The sequence below is a fragment of the Gopherus evgoodei genome, chromosome 2 (assembly GCF_007399415.2).
Source record: "Gopherus evgoodei ecotype Sinaloan lineage chromosome 2, rGopEvg1_v1.p, whole genome shotgun sequence".
Taxonomy (NCBI): domain Eukaryota; kingdom Metazoa; phylum Chordata; order Testudines; family Testudinidae; genus Gopherus; species Gopherus evgoodei.
In genome coordinates, this window is record NC_044323.1 from 43,015,035 (window position 1) to 43,032,876 (window position 17,842).

The following is a 17,842-nucleotide window of genomic DNA, read 5'->3' on the forward strand; positions in this document are numbered from 1 at the left end:
GGGAGCTTTAGAGGTGGTACCACAGGTGAGGGCAGCACATAGTGGAGCTGCCTGCCCCATCCCACCCCCAGAAGCCACTGCGGAATGTGCTGGCCACTTCTGGGAGCAGCGAGGGGCCAGGGCAAACTGGGAGCCTGTCTTAGCCCCACTGCAGGCCTCTGCCACCCTGGAGCCACTTGAGGTAAGCTGGAACCTGCACCCCAAACCCCAGCCCTGAGCCCCCAATCCTCTGCCTTGAGCCCCCTGCCACACCCCATACCCTGCCCTGAGCCCCCTCCTACACTCCACACCCCCTGCTCTGAGCCCTCAACCCCCTGCCCTGAGCCCTCTCCTGCACCCCACACCCCTCCTTCACCCCAGCTCCCTGCCCTGAGCCCCCTGATGTACCCCACACCTCTCCTGCACCCCAACCCCTTGCACTGAGCCCCTTCCTGCACGCCATACCCTCTCCCACACCCCCTCCTGCACTCCAATCCCCTGCCCCAGCTCTACATTCATGTCCCTGCATAGAATTTCCCCACATAGATTTTGCTCTTGGGCCAGAATAATTTGCCCACCCCGGTAGCCAAGTACCCCCTGATGAAAGTTATTCTTGATGCACTCCTTAAAATTGTGTGTGGGGGGTCAATGCACAACATGGATGCACTGGTCATCTTCTTCAATGCTTACCTGGTTGGCTGTAGCGATCGTTCACCATTTGGTCCATTCCTCTGAGGCTGCAAGGGCTTGATGGGCTGAGAGTCCAATGTCCGAGAAAACTTGATGCACCTATGTAATAGGGGATCTGCCTCTGGATGGCCTTCACCCCTCGGTTGGTAGAATTTCATCCCAGATGTTACCAGCCACCCATAAAATGGTTTTCACTGGAACATCTTGTGCCATGCTCGCAACATGTCTGAAAAGTGTAAGAATCCATCTGTGGACAATAGCCCCAGTAGTGTGTAGACTGGAGTGACCATAAAATCTACCCTACAAATGAAATTATTCAAATTTATGCCCAATTTACAACATTGGCATTTTGTGTGGAAAACCTCCAGCTTTGCCCAGTCTGAGCAGCATAGTGTCTGTTTCACAACTATCCAACAGTACCGAGAGGATACAGCTTGAATAGATCTTGAACTTTATTGTCATGCCAAGATGCTGTTGACTCCATATTGGTTGTAAATGACCCATGGCAAATGCTGCAATGCCAATCTCATGGAGAACTTCCATGTGAGAGTTGGAGGAACTGGTGAGTAGAGAACCGAAATAGGAAAAGCTGGAGAATGCTTTGACAATTTCATTATTGAAAGAGATTGGAGTCATGGATGGACTTGATCCGAGATGTGTGCAGCTTTCTCTTTGACCATAAAATATATAGGCCAACCTTAGCCAACTCCTCCTCCATTAGCTGGAGTATCTTGCAAAACCTGTCAGGGCTCTGTACTAGAAAGAACAACGTTAACGGCATAGTCATGGTCTGAGAGCAAGAAATCACTGATTTTAATGCTTATGGACCCGATGGAACGCTACCTTATGAAATCCATTTCCCAACAAAAGAGTGCAGAGGTCAAGACGCAGCCCTGCCTAACATCAGATTTAAAAGGTGTGCTGGTCACTCAAGTTAATATAACCTGATTTTAATTTAACTCTTTGACATAGTCTTCCTGGGATAAGGAGGAGATGTCACCTCCCCTGTACTTCCACAGTTTTCTTTCTCTGCATAATATGGGAAAGCTAAGAGTAACAGCTTAGACAACATTTCCTTCAGTTTACATCTAAGCTTTAATGTCATTTTAATAGAGTTGTTTTGCATTTAACATTCAGTTCTAGTTCCTCATTCATATGGACAAAAATAAAATAAAGCAGGTTTATGAAGTTTTTCGATATCCAGCCCATCAGCACATACATAGTTTGCTAATACAAGGAGACTGAACAGAGTAAAGACCATCTCTCTTAAAGATGTCTTTCTAATGAAATTTTCTTTGTGGAATTTACTATTAGGCAATTGTAATATAAAGAGATATATTGAAATGCAGAGCATGTTCGTTCTTCATAAAGAGATTGATGTATTAAATATTTATGCAAACATATTAAATTGGCCAGTGTATGAAAACATTACTACATCTTCATCACTTTCACATCTACAATTTTCCCACCAGTGGCTACATATTATTCTTTATCTTTTCCTAATTCAGCTAAACAACACAACTATCAGTGATGAGAAATCAATGAACACTACTACATAATGGAAAAAAGAAAGGATCTTTATCACTGGACAGTATTACCCACTGGAAATACTGGACTTTTGCTAATGCTGGTGTGGGGTCCTTAACTGAACTGCTCACTGGTGTGAAAGGGATTTATTCAGCATTCTTCTGAAAATAATAGATGATTAACTGTTCAGTACTGAGCTGGTTAAGAAATGACCAGTTTGAGTGGCTATATAATATTTAACACTTTCTATGTTAATTTTTTTATTTAATTAACTAGTCTTCACAGTAGTCTTGTGAATAAAGTAAGTACCATCTGATGCAGAGTAGCTTCCCAAAGCCGCAGAAAAGATTCCATGTCACAGCAGAGTTACAATTTAAGTGTGTGAATTACATTCTCAGTCAGCTACACAAACTACTACACTTGAACCCTCTCAAAGTCAGGGGGAGTTTGGGGCTCATAAGGAATGAGCCTATTACTCTCCTGCTTTAGTACAACCATCATACAGACTGTGGCATTTTACCAACTATGGAATGAATTGCAAGCTGTAATATATAAATTGATTAGTCAGCACTTGTGGATTTCCAAAAGCTCCACCCATGGTAAAGTGATGTCAGTTTACACAGTAACCAAAAGACTTCTGGGGGCATATCCCAGTGGGGCATTCTTTGCACAGCTTTAAACTGAGCTGCTCTCTAATTTCTTTCCTAGGGAATTATGGGATGACTTGTCTATCCTTTCTGGGCACTTGAAGGAAATGTGTGAAGGCACTGGAGGAATAGTGGCACTTGAGTGGAACTAGCCTGCATCCCCACTGCAGAGAGATCATGTTAGCTGCTGATGAGTTGTGCTCACTTGGGATTTAGTCTATAGCCCCTAAGGGGCCAGCTAACTTGAGTTAAAAGTGTGTGGATAGAATTTGAGTTGGGAACAACACTTGAGTTAACTTTTCAGTGAAGATAAACACTTTTATGTAGGTAGCTAACTTCAGACATAAGTTTGGAAATTTTGGTCTAACCTTTCTGTCTTAACTTCTTCTTATTCAGACAAAACTGACTTCAATGAGAATTTTGCTTGAATAAGGATTTCAGGATCTGATTCTGTAAAATGGAGATAATAATAATACCTCTCAAGAGATTGTAAGGCTTAATTAATGTTTATAAAGCAATTTCAAGGTAATAAATGCTAAGTGCACTTATTAATAATACCAATCCTGTGTAAATTGAGTGGACAGATGAGCTGGAGAACATTTCATTATTCCAATTAACATTACAGACAGGTGACCTGATTCTCTGCTTCCTTGCATCTTGAGAAGTCACTTACACATCTGCGAAGGGAGCACTGGGTGGGTATAAAATGTTACGAAAGCAGAATAGTAGCATTTTACACTGACTTACTCAGCTGGAAGTGACAACACATGGTCCAAGTCAGTGAAGAATTAGGCCCAGAGAATATAAAGTATCTTTCATGTAATTGAGAATCATAATTCTGGATTACCTGTGATTTATGAAAGGAAGGCACAGTACCTCCAGAGCCTTGATGTACTGTTTAGAGACTGACAATCTCTAGTTGTTCCTTTTAACAACTATTAATCTCATTTCCTCATAATTGTATCCACCAAGTTGTTCATAAAATAGATCCAGCTAGTAATATTTATTATTCCCCTGATCTTACAAGTTGGAATGAGCCTAAAATGACTTTTAGTGATCAAAATACAGCAGGGTCACTTGAGCCCTTCCCAGGTGGACAAAACATATTCCTTGTACACAACCTCAGTGAATGAACTGGCAAAACTTTGTGGGGCTTGAGGAGGAAAATATTCTCCCTGTCCTACCAGGCCATGAAGCTACTGCACATCCACTGCTACATGTTCAAGGCTGTAGCTCCCTAAGTAGGTGGTATGGGTTAACCAATCCAGCTGTGTAATTGCCACCCACCAAACCCTCTGCCTTCTAGAGTGGAAAGAGTACAGGTCTCTGGTGTGCAGATGGTGTGAACTACCCTGCATCCTCTCTTTAACTTCACAGTGGAATTGCACCACTTTCACAGTGTGGGAGGCTGTTCATGGCACTTTATTGGATTGAAGGAATTTGGCCTTCTGTGTGGGTCTTTCAGATGAGCCCTTAAATTGCTTTCATGATCTGGAAAATGAGAATTGTATCATGGAGAATCAATGACTCACAAAGCAAATTTACTCAGTTCACAGCTTAGAAAGATGTTTTTCTAACTGCCAGACCTGCAAACAGCCTTGCACTCAAGCTGCAAGCCAAAATTCTACTTGAAGTTACATCTTTGCAACACTACTGTTTGAAATAGGGTTGCAAAGAAATACATTAGGGAAGAATTAGTTCTGCAATTGGAATGTAGAAAGAAAATAATTTCTGGCTCACTCTCACAGCTCTGTTAGCTCTGGAGCTAACAGGAGAAAAATAGCAAAAAGGATGTGATCCTGAATTTACACAGAAATCGGGCCATTTGCACATATCACTTTCCATAGTAGAACCACACATGAAAAACTGTGGCTCAATCCTGCTTCCATTAAAGCCAATGATAGTTTTGACATTGATTTCAGCTGCAGTTCAACTCGGTCCCAAGGTCTGGTTTGTTTTGTAAAAATATTAATGGGCTTAAGCCACTTTTCCCAATATAAAATATATAAATATTAATGGACCTAAATATAGCATTTTCACTTGTGTGCTTGACCAGTATTCCTCTCCACCCACACCCCCAGTAACTGACAGTATGCTGACTAGTTGTCACTTTTCACCCCAGGATACTTGAATTTCAATAATTCTCTATGCCTATAGTTTTATAATCACTTAGTGTTTCTCATTCTAAAGGATCCCCTATGTAAATGTACAATATTATTGTTTCTGTATAGTTAATTTTTATTTTCTAAAAGTTGCTGTTTAAGACTCTTTTTAAGGCTCAGGCAGCCCTATTTTGTTCTCTCTCTAAGTGTGTGTGTATATGTATGTATGTATCTATATATTCAAATCTATTGTTAGATATTGAAATGTTTTGAAGTATGTTCAGTCAAGATTATATAGTACATGAATACCTTATTAACACTATTTAACTGAGACAGTCAAAGCAGGACAGTTGAACTGTCATAGCCATTGATCTTCTAAGTTTTGAGATCCTTATTACAAAATTTGTCTTGTGCAAAAGAAATATATACCTTCAGAATCCTAAATTAGAATTTGCCAAGTGCCTCCTTAAATTTTCTATATTTGGAAATATAGAGGATCTTACTGGGTTTGTAAAGGAAGATTTCTAAGCAGTTTCTTCTTATACTGGATATTTAGAATATAGAAAGAACACTATTCTGGAAACAAAAATGCAGCTTACAGATAATTACTAACACTACATGGTTTATATTTTTAATGAACTAGCTGAATTACAGTTTATCTGCAGAGACAATGCTTATCTCTTCAAGAAATGAAGCTGAGTTTGCACAGCAAGCTAGGAGATTTATGGTGAGTGTATCTTGCAAAGAGGAAAGTGACAACGTGTTTTAGCTGCCTAACGTAGGAAACATTTCATGCTTATCGTACTATGTAAATTATTTAGGTTTTAAGTTACACCACCCACCTAAACTCGTGAGCTTTTAGGGGGAGGGGATGGGGAGGGGAGATCATGACAAGGGCAGAGACAGAAGTTGGGGAGATTTCCATGCAGAGTTTTGCTCAACTGTGAGACACGTGCAGCTTTAGCCTCTCTCATCTTTGTCCCCTTGAAATCTGTGCTTCTTGTCAACAGCGGAGGCACTGGCAGGACTCTTCCATTCTCGTAGCTGGCTGCTGGGAGATGATCATTCATCCCTCCCCAGTCCAGCCAGGGCGGAGGAGAAAGCCTAATTTCGGCTGCGGGGGTCCGGGCTGCTACACCAGGTGGCTGCAGACAGGCATTTCCCTCCGTCTCAGGCAGCCCGAGTCTAAGGCCACCCCCGAAGCAGCCTGGCTCCCGGCTGGTTTTTGCTTTCCAGGGAAGGGCCCAATTGCACTTCAGCGCCACTCCTCGGGTCGGAATGGCTGGGAGCCCATCGTGTCCCCCTTTAATACTGCACCTCGGACAGGGCCGGGGGGCTTGAGGCGCTCAGTCCTAGCCACCTGGGGAGCTGTGGCGGGCGGCTGCCTTCAGCCTGGGGGGCGGGGAGACAGGCAGGGACGGGGAGGCTGAGAGGACCGTGCCGGTCCTGAGCAGAGGAGCGGGGCAAGGCGCTGGGCCGAGGATGGTGCTGGCGCTCAGGGGCTCCTCGCTGGCTGACCCCGTTACGCAGGGGCCAGCCGCGGCCGTGCTACCCCCGCCTGCGGGCGCCTCTCCCGCCGCTGTCCCCGCTGCTCCGAGCCCGCCCGGCAGCACAGCGGCGAGGGGCAGCTCCCACCTGCTGCCTCGCTCGCGGGCCGGGGCCGCCGGCACCGGCTGAGGGGCTCTCCCGGCGCCGCCCCCGCGCTCAGGCGCTGGCCGCAGCGGCGGCGGCACGTGAAGGACTTTGGTGCCCGGGACCCGGAGCCAGCGCGGTGCAGGCAGCGCCCCGCCGGGCGGCGGGACCGGCTGCCTCGGAGACCCCCCCGCCTGGCTTGCGCCTGCCGGTGCCCGCGGCTGGGGGGTGCGGGACTAGCGAGCGAGGTGCCGCCCCCGGCCTGGAAGTTGCGCCCTGCCCTGGTTCCTGGCGGAGCTGCCGGAGCCCCGCGGAACAGCATGCGGACTGGCCGCCTCCAGGCTGCGCTCGGGCTGCCGCTGCTGCCCTCGGCGCATCCTGCTGCCGGCAGCTGTAAGGCGGGTGCTGCGGAAGAGCGAGACGCGTCGCGGGGGCAGAGCTCGCCGCCGCTTCACGCTGGCGGTGTCCCCAGCGGGGGTAGCACTTGCTGCTGCTGCTGAGGAGGGGCCAGCCCGCGTTTCCCCCCCGCAAGCAGCGCACGGCGGGACTGAGCCCCTGCCCTGTCCTCAGCCCGCCCGGACCCGCATGGCGTGCTACCTGGTCATCAGCTCCAGGCATCTCAGCAACGGGCACTACCGTGGCATTAAAGGAGTCTTCAGGGGACCGCTCTGCAAGAAAGGCGCTCACTCCTCGGTAACTGGCATTGCTCATTCCCTTACACTCAGGTAGACACACCAACGGGAGGGAGGATGGGGGTCACCAGGATCGTGTATCAACACATAAGCGCGCACGGTGTGTGTGGGGAGTGTCTCTGTACTGCTCTGCCTAGGCACGAGCGAGAGTCGGTAATCTGGGTGTTTTACAGAGGTTCGCTGGTTCTGTCACTCTGCCTCTGTGAGCCACTTGGAAAAGTTTCTCCCGAGACAGTTATTTGTGATGTGAGCGGCTGAGATTAACGGGTTTTGCAGCGGCTCTGTTGCTTTGATGGTTGGGGAAAAAGATTTCCCCCTTAACGCTTTGTAGCCTGGTGACACAAACTGAAAGATGTTAGGTTATTTTTGTAGGTGGCTGATGAGTTGCAGCAGCTTCTTGTTTTACAGAAAAGTTAGCCGGTGAGATGGGGCACTCTAACGTTTGCCTGATCAGCTTCAAGTGTAATGGTTTAGTAGATTCTGCAATGTGTAGAGGAATGCTCAACCTTTTATTTGTTTTCCTGTCTGTTAAAACTGACCTTGTATGTCACATCTATTTGACTTTGGGGTAAAAGCACTACCTATCAAGATCAATCCTGGAAGACCATATAGAATTTATCAAGATTTGGGAAAGGTTGCTAAAAATATAGATTGTCAAGATGTTTAAACAAAACATTTCTGGGTTGCTAAAAAGCATTTTATACCATAGTATCTGTCTTGGTAGGTGATCTTAAAGATAAAGAATTCATGGGACCAGGTTTGGTTCCCCTTCATTAAGAGGGCTGTAGAAATAAGATAGAGAATCATGTCAAGAGAAGGTACTCTAGGTCTGATTCCGGTTGTTGCTTGTTAGTTATAAGAATGACCGACTAGAATGCATAGTATCTTTTATCAGAAGGGTAGCTCTGTTAGTCTGGATCTGTAAAAGCAGCAAAGAATCCTGTGGCACCTTATAGACTAACAGTCTATAGGGTGCCACAGGATTCTTTGCTGCTTTCATAGTATCTTTGTATGCTTTAATCTGAATTATTATGGAGACATCATTATTTTTAAGTTGTTCAGTGACTGAAATGTAATTGTTCCATTCACAAACCTATTAAAGCTGAAGGTGTAAACTACATATGGATAATGAAGCTCAGAGAACATAAACAGAGCTTATCATTACAGTACACTGCTAGTGTACAATAAGTGAAATCCTGTCCCCACCGATGTCCTGGCAAAACTCTCATTGACTTAAATAGGGCCAGATTTCCCTCTATTGATGTGTATCAGTCTGTACTTTAGAAAATGCAATTGTAATTAAAGTCCCTGCTTCCTATTTGTTTCATAATTCAAAAACAATTCAATAGAGTCATCTGAATAATAATTCCATATATAACCGAAATCTACACAGTGTAAGAGGGCAGAGTGCTGAGACCTCACATGTGGGGATTTTATTTCCATTGCTTTATTTTTATCACACAGTATAGTAAAACTGCTGGTATGGTATTCACCATAGTCTAATACTTTTTGAACTGTTTCAGGATCTCTGACTTAAGTGCCTGATCCAAACCTCTTTGGAGTCAGTGGAAGTCTTTGGATTAGGCCTTAAATATTTATAAGTGTGTGTGTGTGTGTGTGTATATGTATATATATAATTTTCCTTATACAGTGAGCTTGAATCTATTCTCATGTACACAAGTTCACACCAGTATGAGTCTATTGATTTCATTGGAGCTTCTCCTGGCTTACATCACTGCTAGTAATAGCAGAATCAAGCTCACAGTATTTCATGTAAAACTTTGTAACAGAAGGTCTTGTAAAAATCCTTAGTAACAATTTAGCTCTTCTTATAACTGCATGTACAAATGAATTGTCTCTATGTGCATGAAATATGCATATTTGTATGTGGCATGCAACAGAGAAATAGAAAAAACATATGGATTTTTTCTCCTACTTTTCAATTATAGATTATCTAATATCCATAGTAAATGTGTCTTCCAAACTACTTTGATAGAGTTCTAATATATAGCCTCAATTCTGCATTTCTTGCATATATGCATTCCTGGCACAAGGTGTTAGAACTCTATGAATAGATTATTTGTGGTGTATTTAAAATGATATTTCTGTCCAAGTTATAAAGAGAGGTAAAACGTAGTGAATACCCTTTCCACCCACTCCCCTCAAAGGATCCAATATTCTCTAAGTGGGAGAGATATAAAATGTTAACAGTTAAAATTTAGTAGGACTTTCCTTGTATTCAATTTATCGAGCTCAAATTGGAAAAAAGTAATTGGAAATATGTACCCTAAAATTATAGTTGGAATATACTATTTCCCTCTGTTTTCAACTTGTTTCCCTTTCTTTTAGCCTACAGCCCTACACAGTGGGGTATGATACCAGTCCTCTGAATCTGGGCACCAAATGAAATAAATGTAACATTTTTATTTCTCATTAGCGTGTAATTCCTTTGAGATAATCATGTAAGATTGTTTGGAAACTCAGGAGTAACTTTTGTTTTGATACAAGTATCAGACAGCAGAACAGGCACTTAAAAATAATTTAAAAATAAATAGTTAAAAAAATTATTTGGTGTTTGTTTCGCTTCCTCTGTCTGTAAATCAAAGTGCCTTAGTAATCATGCGCCCCACTGTACAGGGATCAGTGGGAGAGAAAAGGTCCCATTTGTGTCCCCTTTCCAACATACAAAGACAAAAACTCCCGTTTCTGGACTCACGGGCCATGAGAGTTAAAGCTGTGAAATTGTATATCTAGGAATGCTATCACTGGGACAGGAGTGAATCATGCCAGTCCTGACTCTTCATCCAGAATAACTGCAAGGGGAAATTCCACATTTGGAGGGAAAGAAGATTTTTCCAACAGGGATGATTTTTAATGGCTTCTCTTTGAACCTGCTCAGGGTTTTGGAAGGTTAGTCAGGGGTTCACATTTCTCAATCTTTTTCTCTCTGAGGCCCACCGCAACATGCTATAAAAACTCCATGGCCCACCTGTGCCACCATGACTGGTTTTCTGCATGTAAAAGCATTAGGGGGTAGCAAGTAGTGCAGTTGCCTGGGGCCCCATGCCACAGGGGCCCCCACAAAGCTATGTTGCCCAGGCTTTGGCTTTAGCCCTGGGTAGTGAGACTCAAGGACCTGGGCTTCAGCCCCATCCATTGGGGCTTTGGCTTTCTGGCCTGGGCCCCAGCGAGTCTAATGCTGGCCCTACTTGGCGGACCCCCTGAAACCTGCTTGCGGCCCCCCCGGGGGGCCTAGACCCCTGGTTGAGAACCGCTGGATTAGACTAAGTCATCGGGAGATGGCTTAGTAGGCAAGATTCAGTCCTGTCCCAGTGATAGCATGCATCTGATGAAGTGGGCATTCACCCACGAAAGCTTATGCTCCAATACATCTGTTAGTCTTTAAGGTGCCACAGGACTCTTTGTTGCTGTAAATAATAAGGTACAATTACTTTTTATTAATGTACACCATGAAGTGTATAGGATATGTAACATTGCTGAGTTAATGTTGGGAGTAACTTTAAGTCTTGAATTTCTGTACTTCTGAGTGCGTAATTTCTGAATCTGAATGTTGCAGTAACACTATTTTTTTTTTCACTTAATCTGAGAATCTCTGTTTTAAATATCAGAGGGGTAGTCGTGTTAGTCTGGATCTGTAGAAAGTGACAGAGAGTCCTGTGGCACCTTATAGACTAACAGATATATTGGAGCATAAGCTTTCCTGAGTGAATACCACGCATCCGACGAAGTGGGTATTCACCCACAAAAGTTTATGCTCCAGTACATCTGTTAGTCTATAAGGTGCCACAGGACTCATTGTCTGTTTTAAGTGGAAACATTGGATCAAACTTTAACTACTGAGTAATAACTAGTACCTACATAATTACATCTGTGGTCACTCAAGGCCAAGACTGGCTCACTTTACCCACATAAAACTCCAATTTACTCCAGTGTAATTATTCATAAGTAAAATTACTCGTGTCTTTAAAGTATTTGGAGGATTGAAACCTTCCTTGTAATCTACATTATAACCTGGAATGATGATAAAAGACCATGGACTTCTTTTAGACAAACATGTTAGAAGTTACTAGTTGCTAAATTAGGTACGACTTCAGTATCATATTTAGGAAGCAGTGGTACTATAGATTTACCTATGGGTAGCTACATAACTATAACTTCATCCTTATTGATCATCAGCTCTATCTAGATTGAAATTGTATAAAACTTAGAGGTGAACAAAAAAAGCATCAGCATATATTATAACATTACTGATGCAAACTTCTACATACCAAGGGTTAGTGCCTGTAAGACTTAACAAACACATTTTAGTGCTTAGAAATATTATCCAATATTAGTTATGATTTAAAGTTTCAGAAGGGAAGTTTTGAGCATGAGACATTTATGTCTTCTGTACTATACTGTACTTGTGATTTTATTTAATAACTCCAAATTTAAGTTTGAAAGATATAGATTTATGTCTTGTGGTAATTTTTTATGGCAATAGTCTTGAATATGCAATATTTATAATTTTTACTGTTTAAGCAATCCTAGGTTGATAAAGTACAGGCTATCTCACACATGAGTCTACATAGTCTTTAATGTATAATGTGTACCTTTCTATATTTAAAGAGTTCTGTATTAACAGACCATGAAATGTCAGTAGGCTTAAGGCTATGCTTTCAGAAATGAGAACAGTAGTGAATATTTTAAATACCTTTATCAAATTTCATGGCTATGTGAACAAGGGTTTCTCAGACTGGATTCTTTCATAGTATTTATTTAGTGTATTTTGCTATTGTAGGTCCCTTCCAACCCTGATATTCTATGATTCTATTGTACAGTAAGCAAATCCAGCCTCTCCTCCATGTCTGTAGAAGGTCCTATGGCATAATGAGTGTGGCAGTATCAGGGAGACTACAAGTAGATGTGCATTCTGTCTGTGTAGAGGAAGGTGATATGGCATTTATTCAGGGGAGAGGCAGTGGCATAGGATCTGCACTATAATGGTTTGTCTGCCCCCCACCATCCCTCCCTCTTAGGGGAAAGGGGCTATGTGAGGACCTTCAAATATGGAAATAAAAGAGTGGGCTGTGGAAGTACTGGTGAGGATTTTAGCAGAAGTGGAGTGGACTCAGTAGCACACATCATGGAGTTGTATATGGTCAGTGTTCTAGAGGCAGTACAGGTATATTAATGGACACAAAGAAATGTGGGAAATCCACAGAATTTCAGGTTCAAGTATGATGCCAAGATGATGGAAAATAATGAGTGGTCTGAACAGAGGAGAGAAATATCTTGCCCAAGAGCAGCACTTTTGTCTTTAAGATATTTAGTCTTTCTGACTTTAGTTGGAATAACTTAGGTTTTGAGCCTTTCATGTGTAGGTAGTAGGAAATTTTCTAATAAGACTTCTCTTAGCTAAATGCAATGAGATCCAAACACTAAATCAAGCATTTACAGGGGATTTGTGACACTCTGGAGGATTTTTATGGCCTAGAATAGATTACATTGATCAATGCACTGTATGTAGTTTCTTCATCTGTGACCGATATACTGTGATACTGATCTGCGGCCAACCCTCTCAGAAAGTCATCCTGTGACGTCTCACGGGGCTTAGCAGGGTTGGAGCGGGTAAGTACTTGGATATGAAACTTCCAAGAAGAACTCAGGCTTCTTGAGGAAGTGGTGCTGGTGATTCAGCTGGTTCTCTTCCCTCTGAATCAGTTCTCAGCCAAAGCTGTTAGTTTGCACTATGCTGTTTGAGGGTTTTCAGATACATACTTCAGTTTATATCTCAAAGTTTATATTACTTAGGGTTATTAAAAAATTCCTTGGTATTTTTGCAAAAACAGAGTTGAATCCAATGTCGTAGCCAAATTTCAACTTCTTCAATAAATTTCCCTGCAGCTTCAATTGAATACAGTATTTTTCACCTCCTTTCCCCATACTGTTTTGTAGTAAGGGCTAAAGGGCTGGTATATTACATTTCAACAGTGGCATCATTTCACCAATATGCAAAGTGAATTCTCAGTTCTAAAAGGCTAAATTTTAAAAAATGTGTGTCTCATTCTGTTAGCAGAGGTTAGTCGGCATATGCACTGTTGTTCCAATAATTAAAAAAATAAAAATAATTCAAACATACTTAGAAATAATATAATATGGCCACAGACACAGAAGCAGGTGCAATAAGAACTCTACAACTGACTCATCTCCTCGTCCCTCTGTATAGCAAGTAGGAACAGTGGGAGTTTTAAAAACATCTCACAAAGTAGGAGATGATGTGAAGATTGTGGAATTAGGGACACCAGGTACAAAATAGCAGGGTAGGGTCGGGTCACTGGTAGTTCTCAATTTTCCCTTACTGTGGAGCTTACTTTGGACCTGAACAAAGAAAGTGCCTTTTCATGGCCACCATGAAGGAGGGACCTGCACCAAGCACAACTATGGGGCACACTAAGAAAGCAAGTTAAGGGCCAGGCAGTTCTCCAACACACAGTATATGAAATTAGAAATAGATGGTGGCTGCTGGAAAGGAGGGGTCCCCCTGAGAGATGCAATTGTGAATAGTAGCTGGCAAGCCACGTAGCCAGTATATCTCTCAGCATAAACACATCATCCCACAATGCTCTGTCCCCTTAGCAGTTCTGACAGCAGTGAAAATGAGTCTGCTGTTTGCTCTGCCATAGAAACCACTGGGGACATACTATAGGCACAGAAATATAAAATAAAACTTTTGGTTAAAAAAAAAGGAATAAACAATAAACCGACAGCTGCAACAAATAAACTGACTTGTACAGTTTCTTCTTTAGCTTCTGTGAAAAGACAGGATAAATGGAATCAAAGTTACAAAATAATCAAAAAGCCACAAAACAGGGAGGTAAAAGCAGAAAACGGTACTTACATTTCTCTGTGACAAAAGTGTCAGGAGCAGTAGACTGTGGCCACCTGCCAGGAAACTCTCCTCCCCCTCTAGAATGAAAGCATACAGCACACTTGCAAAACTATGCACTTTTGTAGGCATAGGTGCAATAACTAGGTAAAATCACTCCCACATACATCTAGGTATTTCTAAACTTGTCACTTCAGACATTTTACACATCAGAGGTTTTCCTGCATCTCCTGCTGACTTGTGCTATATTTCCTACAAATTCTAACACCTCTGCCCCTTTTGGGAGCATAAACAGTCATGCAGCCCACTCACTGAACTTCACAGGTGAAATGATTTCCTGCTTTTTCAATTCTTCTCGCTGCCTTTCTATGAGTTCCTGCAAAGCATAAGGAACAGGACAGGCCTTTATAAATGCATAAATGCACTTTTAGCCACATGCAGCTTTGCTGTTATACCTTTTATTAACCCTGCATATGTGTTATATAGAGCTTCATAGTTTATTTTTAATTCTGTCACTGGATTCAACACATTGTGCGTGGCATTACAGTCCAATTCAATCTTCTTCAGCCAATGTCTGCTGTCAGCAAAGGGCCATTTCCTTCATCCACAATTAATGGTAATGATAAACAGGTGCATTCATGTTTTGACATGCTCTCCTGCCATCCTAATACTTTTATTGTTCCCTGATTATTGTTTTGTAAAATTAGATTAGCTTCTCTCAGTTTTGCGTCAGTAAGTGTTTGTTTCTTCAGAAATCACAGGTATTGTTATCGTTGTATCCACTTCTTCTCAGACTTTCAATTCATGTATATTTACACTCACCCCACTATTTCAGTTCAGTTTATTCTGCGTTACATACAGTTTTGAGAAATGATATAGAATGAAGAGGCACAGTTTTTGAAGTCGGCCATTCCTCAAGTAGCTAGGTTGATGGTTCACTCTGGTAAGCATTAATTAGTTCTTCTCAGCACACTCCTTTCTGAACTGTTGTGGTGCCTTTCAGGCCTGGGCAGCTTGCTGTCCCTTCTTACCATGGCTCCTACACTATAGCTTGTTGAAGAAACAGTGCTTTGTTTCTCCAGCAACACATCCGTTTTGCTTATCTGGGATGCCGTGAATTATATAGTCATCTTTGTCCATGGACTGGACTTTGCTCCCTTCACGTGCAAAACTGACAGAGGTGCTTTCTCAAATGGAGAATTTTTCCCTATGCCATTCAAGACTAAAGCAAGTGAGTAACTTTACTTATGTGAGTAGTCTCATTTCAGGATGAGATCTTTTGTATGAACAGTGCTCAGTAGCCTCTCTTTAATTCAGGTTTCCTTATCCCAAGAACAAATGATTTGTAAGGGCTTCTTGTAAAAAGTTATAACCAAAAAAAAAATGGATTTTTAAGACTGGCTAGAATGCAGAGATATTTTTCTCTTTTCATTTAGTTTATTTGATAGAATTTATCTCTTTCAGCTACAAGATTTGTGTTTGGCACATAATGCTTGTTAAGCACCTTTAAGTCCTTGTGTTCCATCTCACTAGTTCTTGTGGGAATCATACTTTGAGAACTGGAAATGTCACTTTTCTCACCATGTTAGGATATCTGGTGCGGAGGCAGGAGAAGAGAGGTAGAGCTGTTAGGATTTTTTTTCCCTATGGAAAATTGTGTCTTTTTGGTGAAAAATCAAAAACTGGAAAATTTAAATTCTGAAATGAAACTGCCTCATGGGAGTTTCAGTTCAGTTGCCTTATTCTCCCACTCTCCTATTTAAGATCTGGTTCCTATCTGAACTTCATCTCCCATGATGCCCACATTCTCCCCTCTTTGTGAGGGGAGATGGTGCATCATGGGAATCACAACCACACCACAAACTCTGATGCTTCTTTGACAGCTCATGATCTAGAACAGAGGTGGGCAAGCTGCGGGCTGGATCTGGGCCATGAATTGTTTTAAGCCAGTCCGTGAGCACCTGCTGGGGAGCAGGATCGGGCCCCGCTTAGGCGCTGCAGCCAGGGCACAGGGTCGGGCTCCCAGAAGCTGCGGCATGGCCCTGCTCCAGCTCCTATGTGCTCTAATGGCCCCCTCCAGCGTTTCAATGGGAGCTACAGCATGGGGCAGTGTGCAGAGCCGCCTGGCCGTGCCTCTGCATAGGAGCCAAAGAATGGACATGCCACTACTTCCAGGAGCCGAAAGTGCCGCTCACAGCCTGCATCCCTGAGTCTCTCCCCAGACCCCAACCCCCTGCCCCATCCCTGATCCCCCTCCCACTCTCCAAACCCATCAATCCCAGCCCAGAGCACCCTCCTGCACCCTTTCATCCACTGCCTCACCCCAGAGCTCAGGCTCCCAGATGGAACCTGCACCCCTTCCCACACCCTAACCCCAATTTTGTAAGCATTCATGGCCTGCCATACAATTTCTATTCTGGAATGTGGCCCTCAGGCCAAAAAGTTTGCCCACCTCTGATCTAGGACATCACTACAAAACAATATTGTATTCCTAAGTGAGCTATGGTTTACATAAAGAGTCAAAATCTGCCCTCAAAAGTGTGAAGTCATTGCCAAAGATCACTGGATGTACATAAGTGAACCTGTGGAAAACTGGAACCCTCAACCTCAAGTGTAGCATCATTAAGAGTCTGATTCACCAACTCCAGGATATAAGTAATCCCCATGAGGAAGAACAATAATGCCTCAAATATGTATGCATGCAAAAGTGCATCCATGCAAATGTTCCTGAATAGCAAATAAATACAGTAACTCTGTGCTTAACATTGTAGTTATGTTCCTGAAAAATGCTACAATGTTAAGTGAAACCAATTTCCCCATAAGAATTAATATAACTGGAGGAGAGGGGTTAGGATCCAGGGAATTTTTTTCCGCCAGACAAAAGACATTATTTACATATGTATAAGTCCTAAATAATTTTAAACAATGTAATACTGTACTCACCAATGATGATTATGAAGCTTGGTTGAGGCAGAACCGTAGTGGAGTTGGGGCACCGGGGTTGCCCGCGGGTTTCCACCTGCCTGGCGCTCCTGCCAGGGAGCGGGGTCAGGGCCTTGCCTGCTCCCCAGCAGGAGCACCGGGCAGGCAAGCAGAGCAAGCCAAACAACCTTATGAAGGAACTTTGCGCGACTTTAGATGAGTATGTTCTCTAGTAGATCATCAACCTAATAATGAAATAATGTCAACTGGGACGACTTTAAGGGAAGAGTTATTGTAGGGATTTTAATATGATTGAACCAAACAGATTTTTGAAATTCAAATGAACATCTGCCAACACTGTTTTTGCAGTATTCCACCAGCTCTATTGTTTACTCATATGTTTTAAAAAATGTTTCAGAAGTTATTAAAAAATTCTTGGTTTATGATTATACTCTGTATGCATTATATCAGAGAGTCACTGTAATATTAATCTAAACATTCAGGGTTCACTCCTGCATTTGTATGTTTTATGTGGGTTCTCATCACTGCTTATCTTGTGAAATCAATTACTGCATATGAGTAACAAGGATTTGTTATGAGATGTATGTTTGCATATCTGAGAGTGTTGTTTAGTGCTCTCTATATATTGCTGTGCATCCAACAGCAAGATAACCATTACTATTTTTGTAATAAAAGGGCAGCTTTTGGGTTTTCTGTTATGCTAGATTAAATTTATGCGCATACTATATGGGATGTAAACAT

General features: G+C 42.6%; 1 protein-coding gene across 1 annotated transcript in view; it reads left to right on the top strand.

Annotated features, from left to right (window-relative positions):
• Positions 1-7,066: 7,066 nt before the first annotated feature.
• The window catches only part of ZNF804B (zinc finger protein 804B), a 355,486-nt gene continuing 344,710 nt past the window's right edge, over positions 7,067-17,842 (top strand). Inside the window, exon 1 of the mRNA XM_030550506.1 lies at positions 7,067-7,270. Within this exon, the coding sequence (XP_030406366.1) occupies positions 7,163-7,270 (108 nt within the window). The 5' untranslated portion in view covers positions 7,067-7,162. The remainder of the gene's footprint in view (positions 7,271-17,842) is intronic.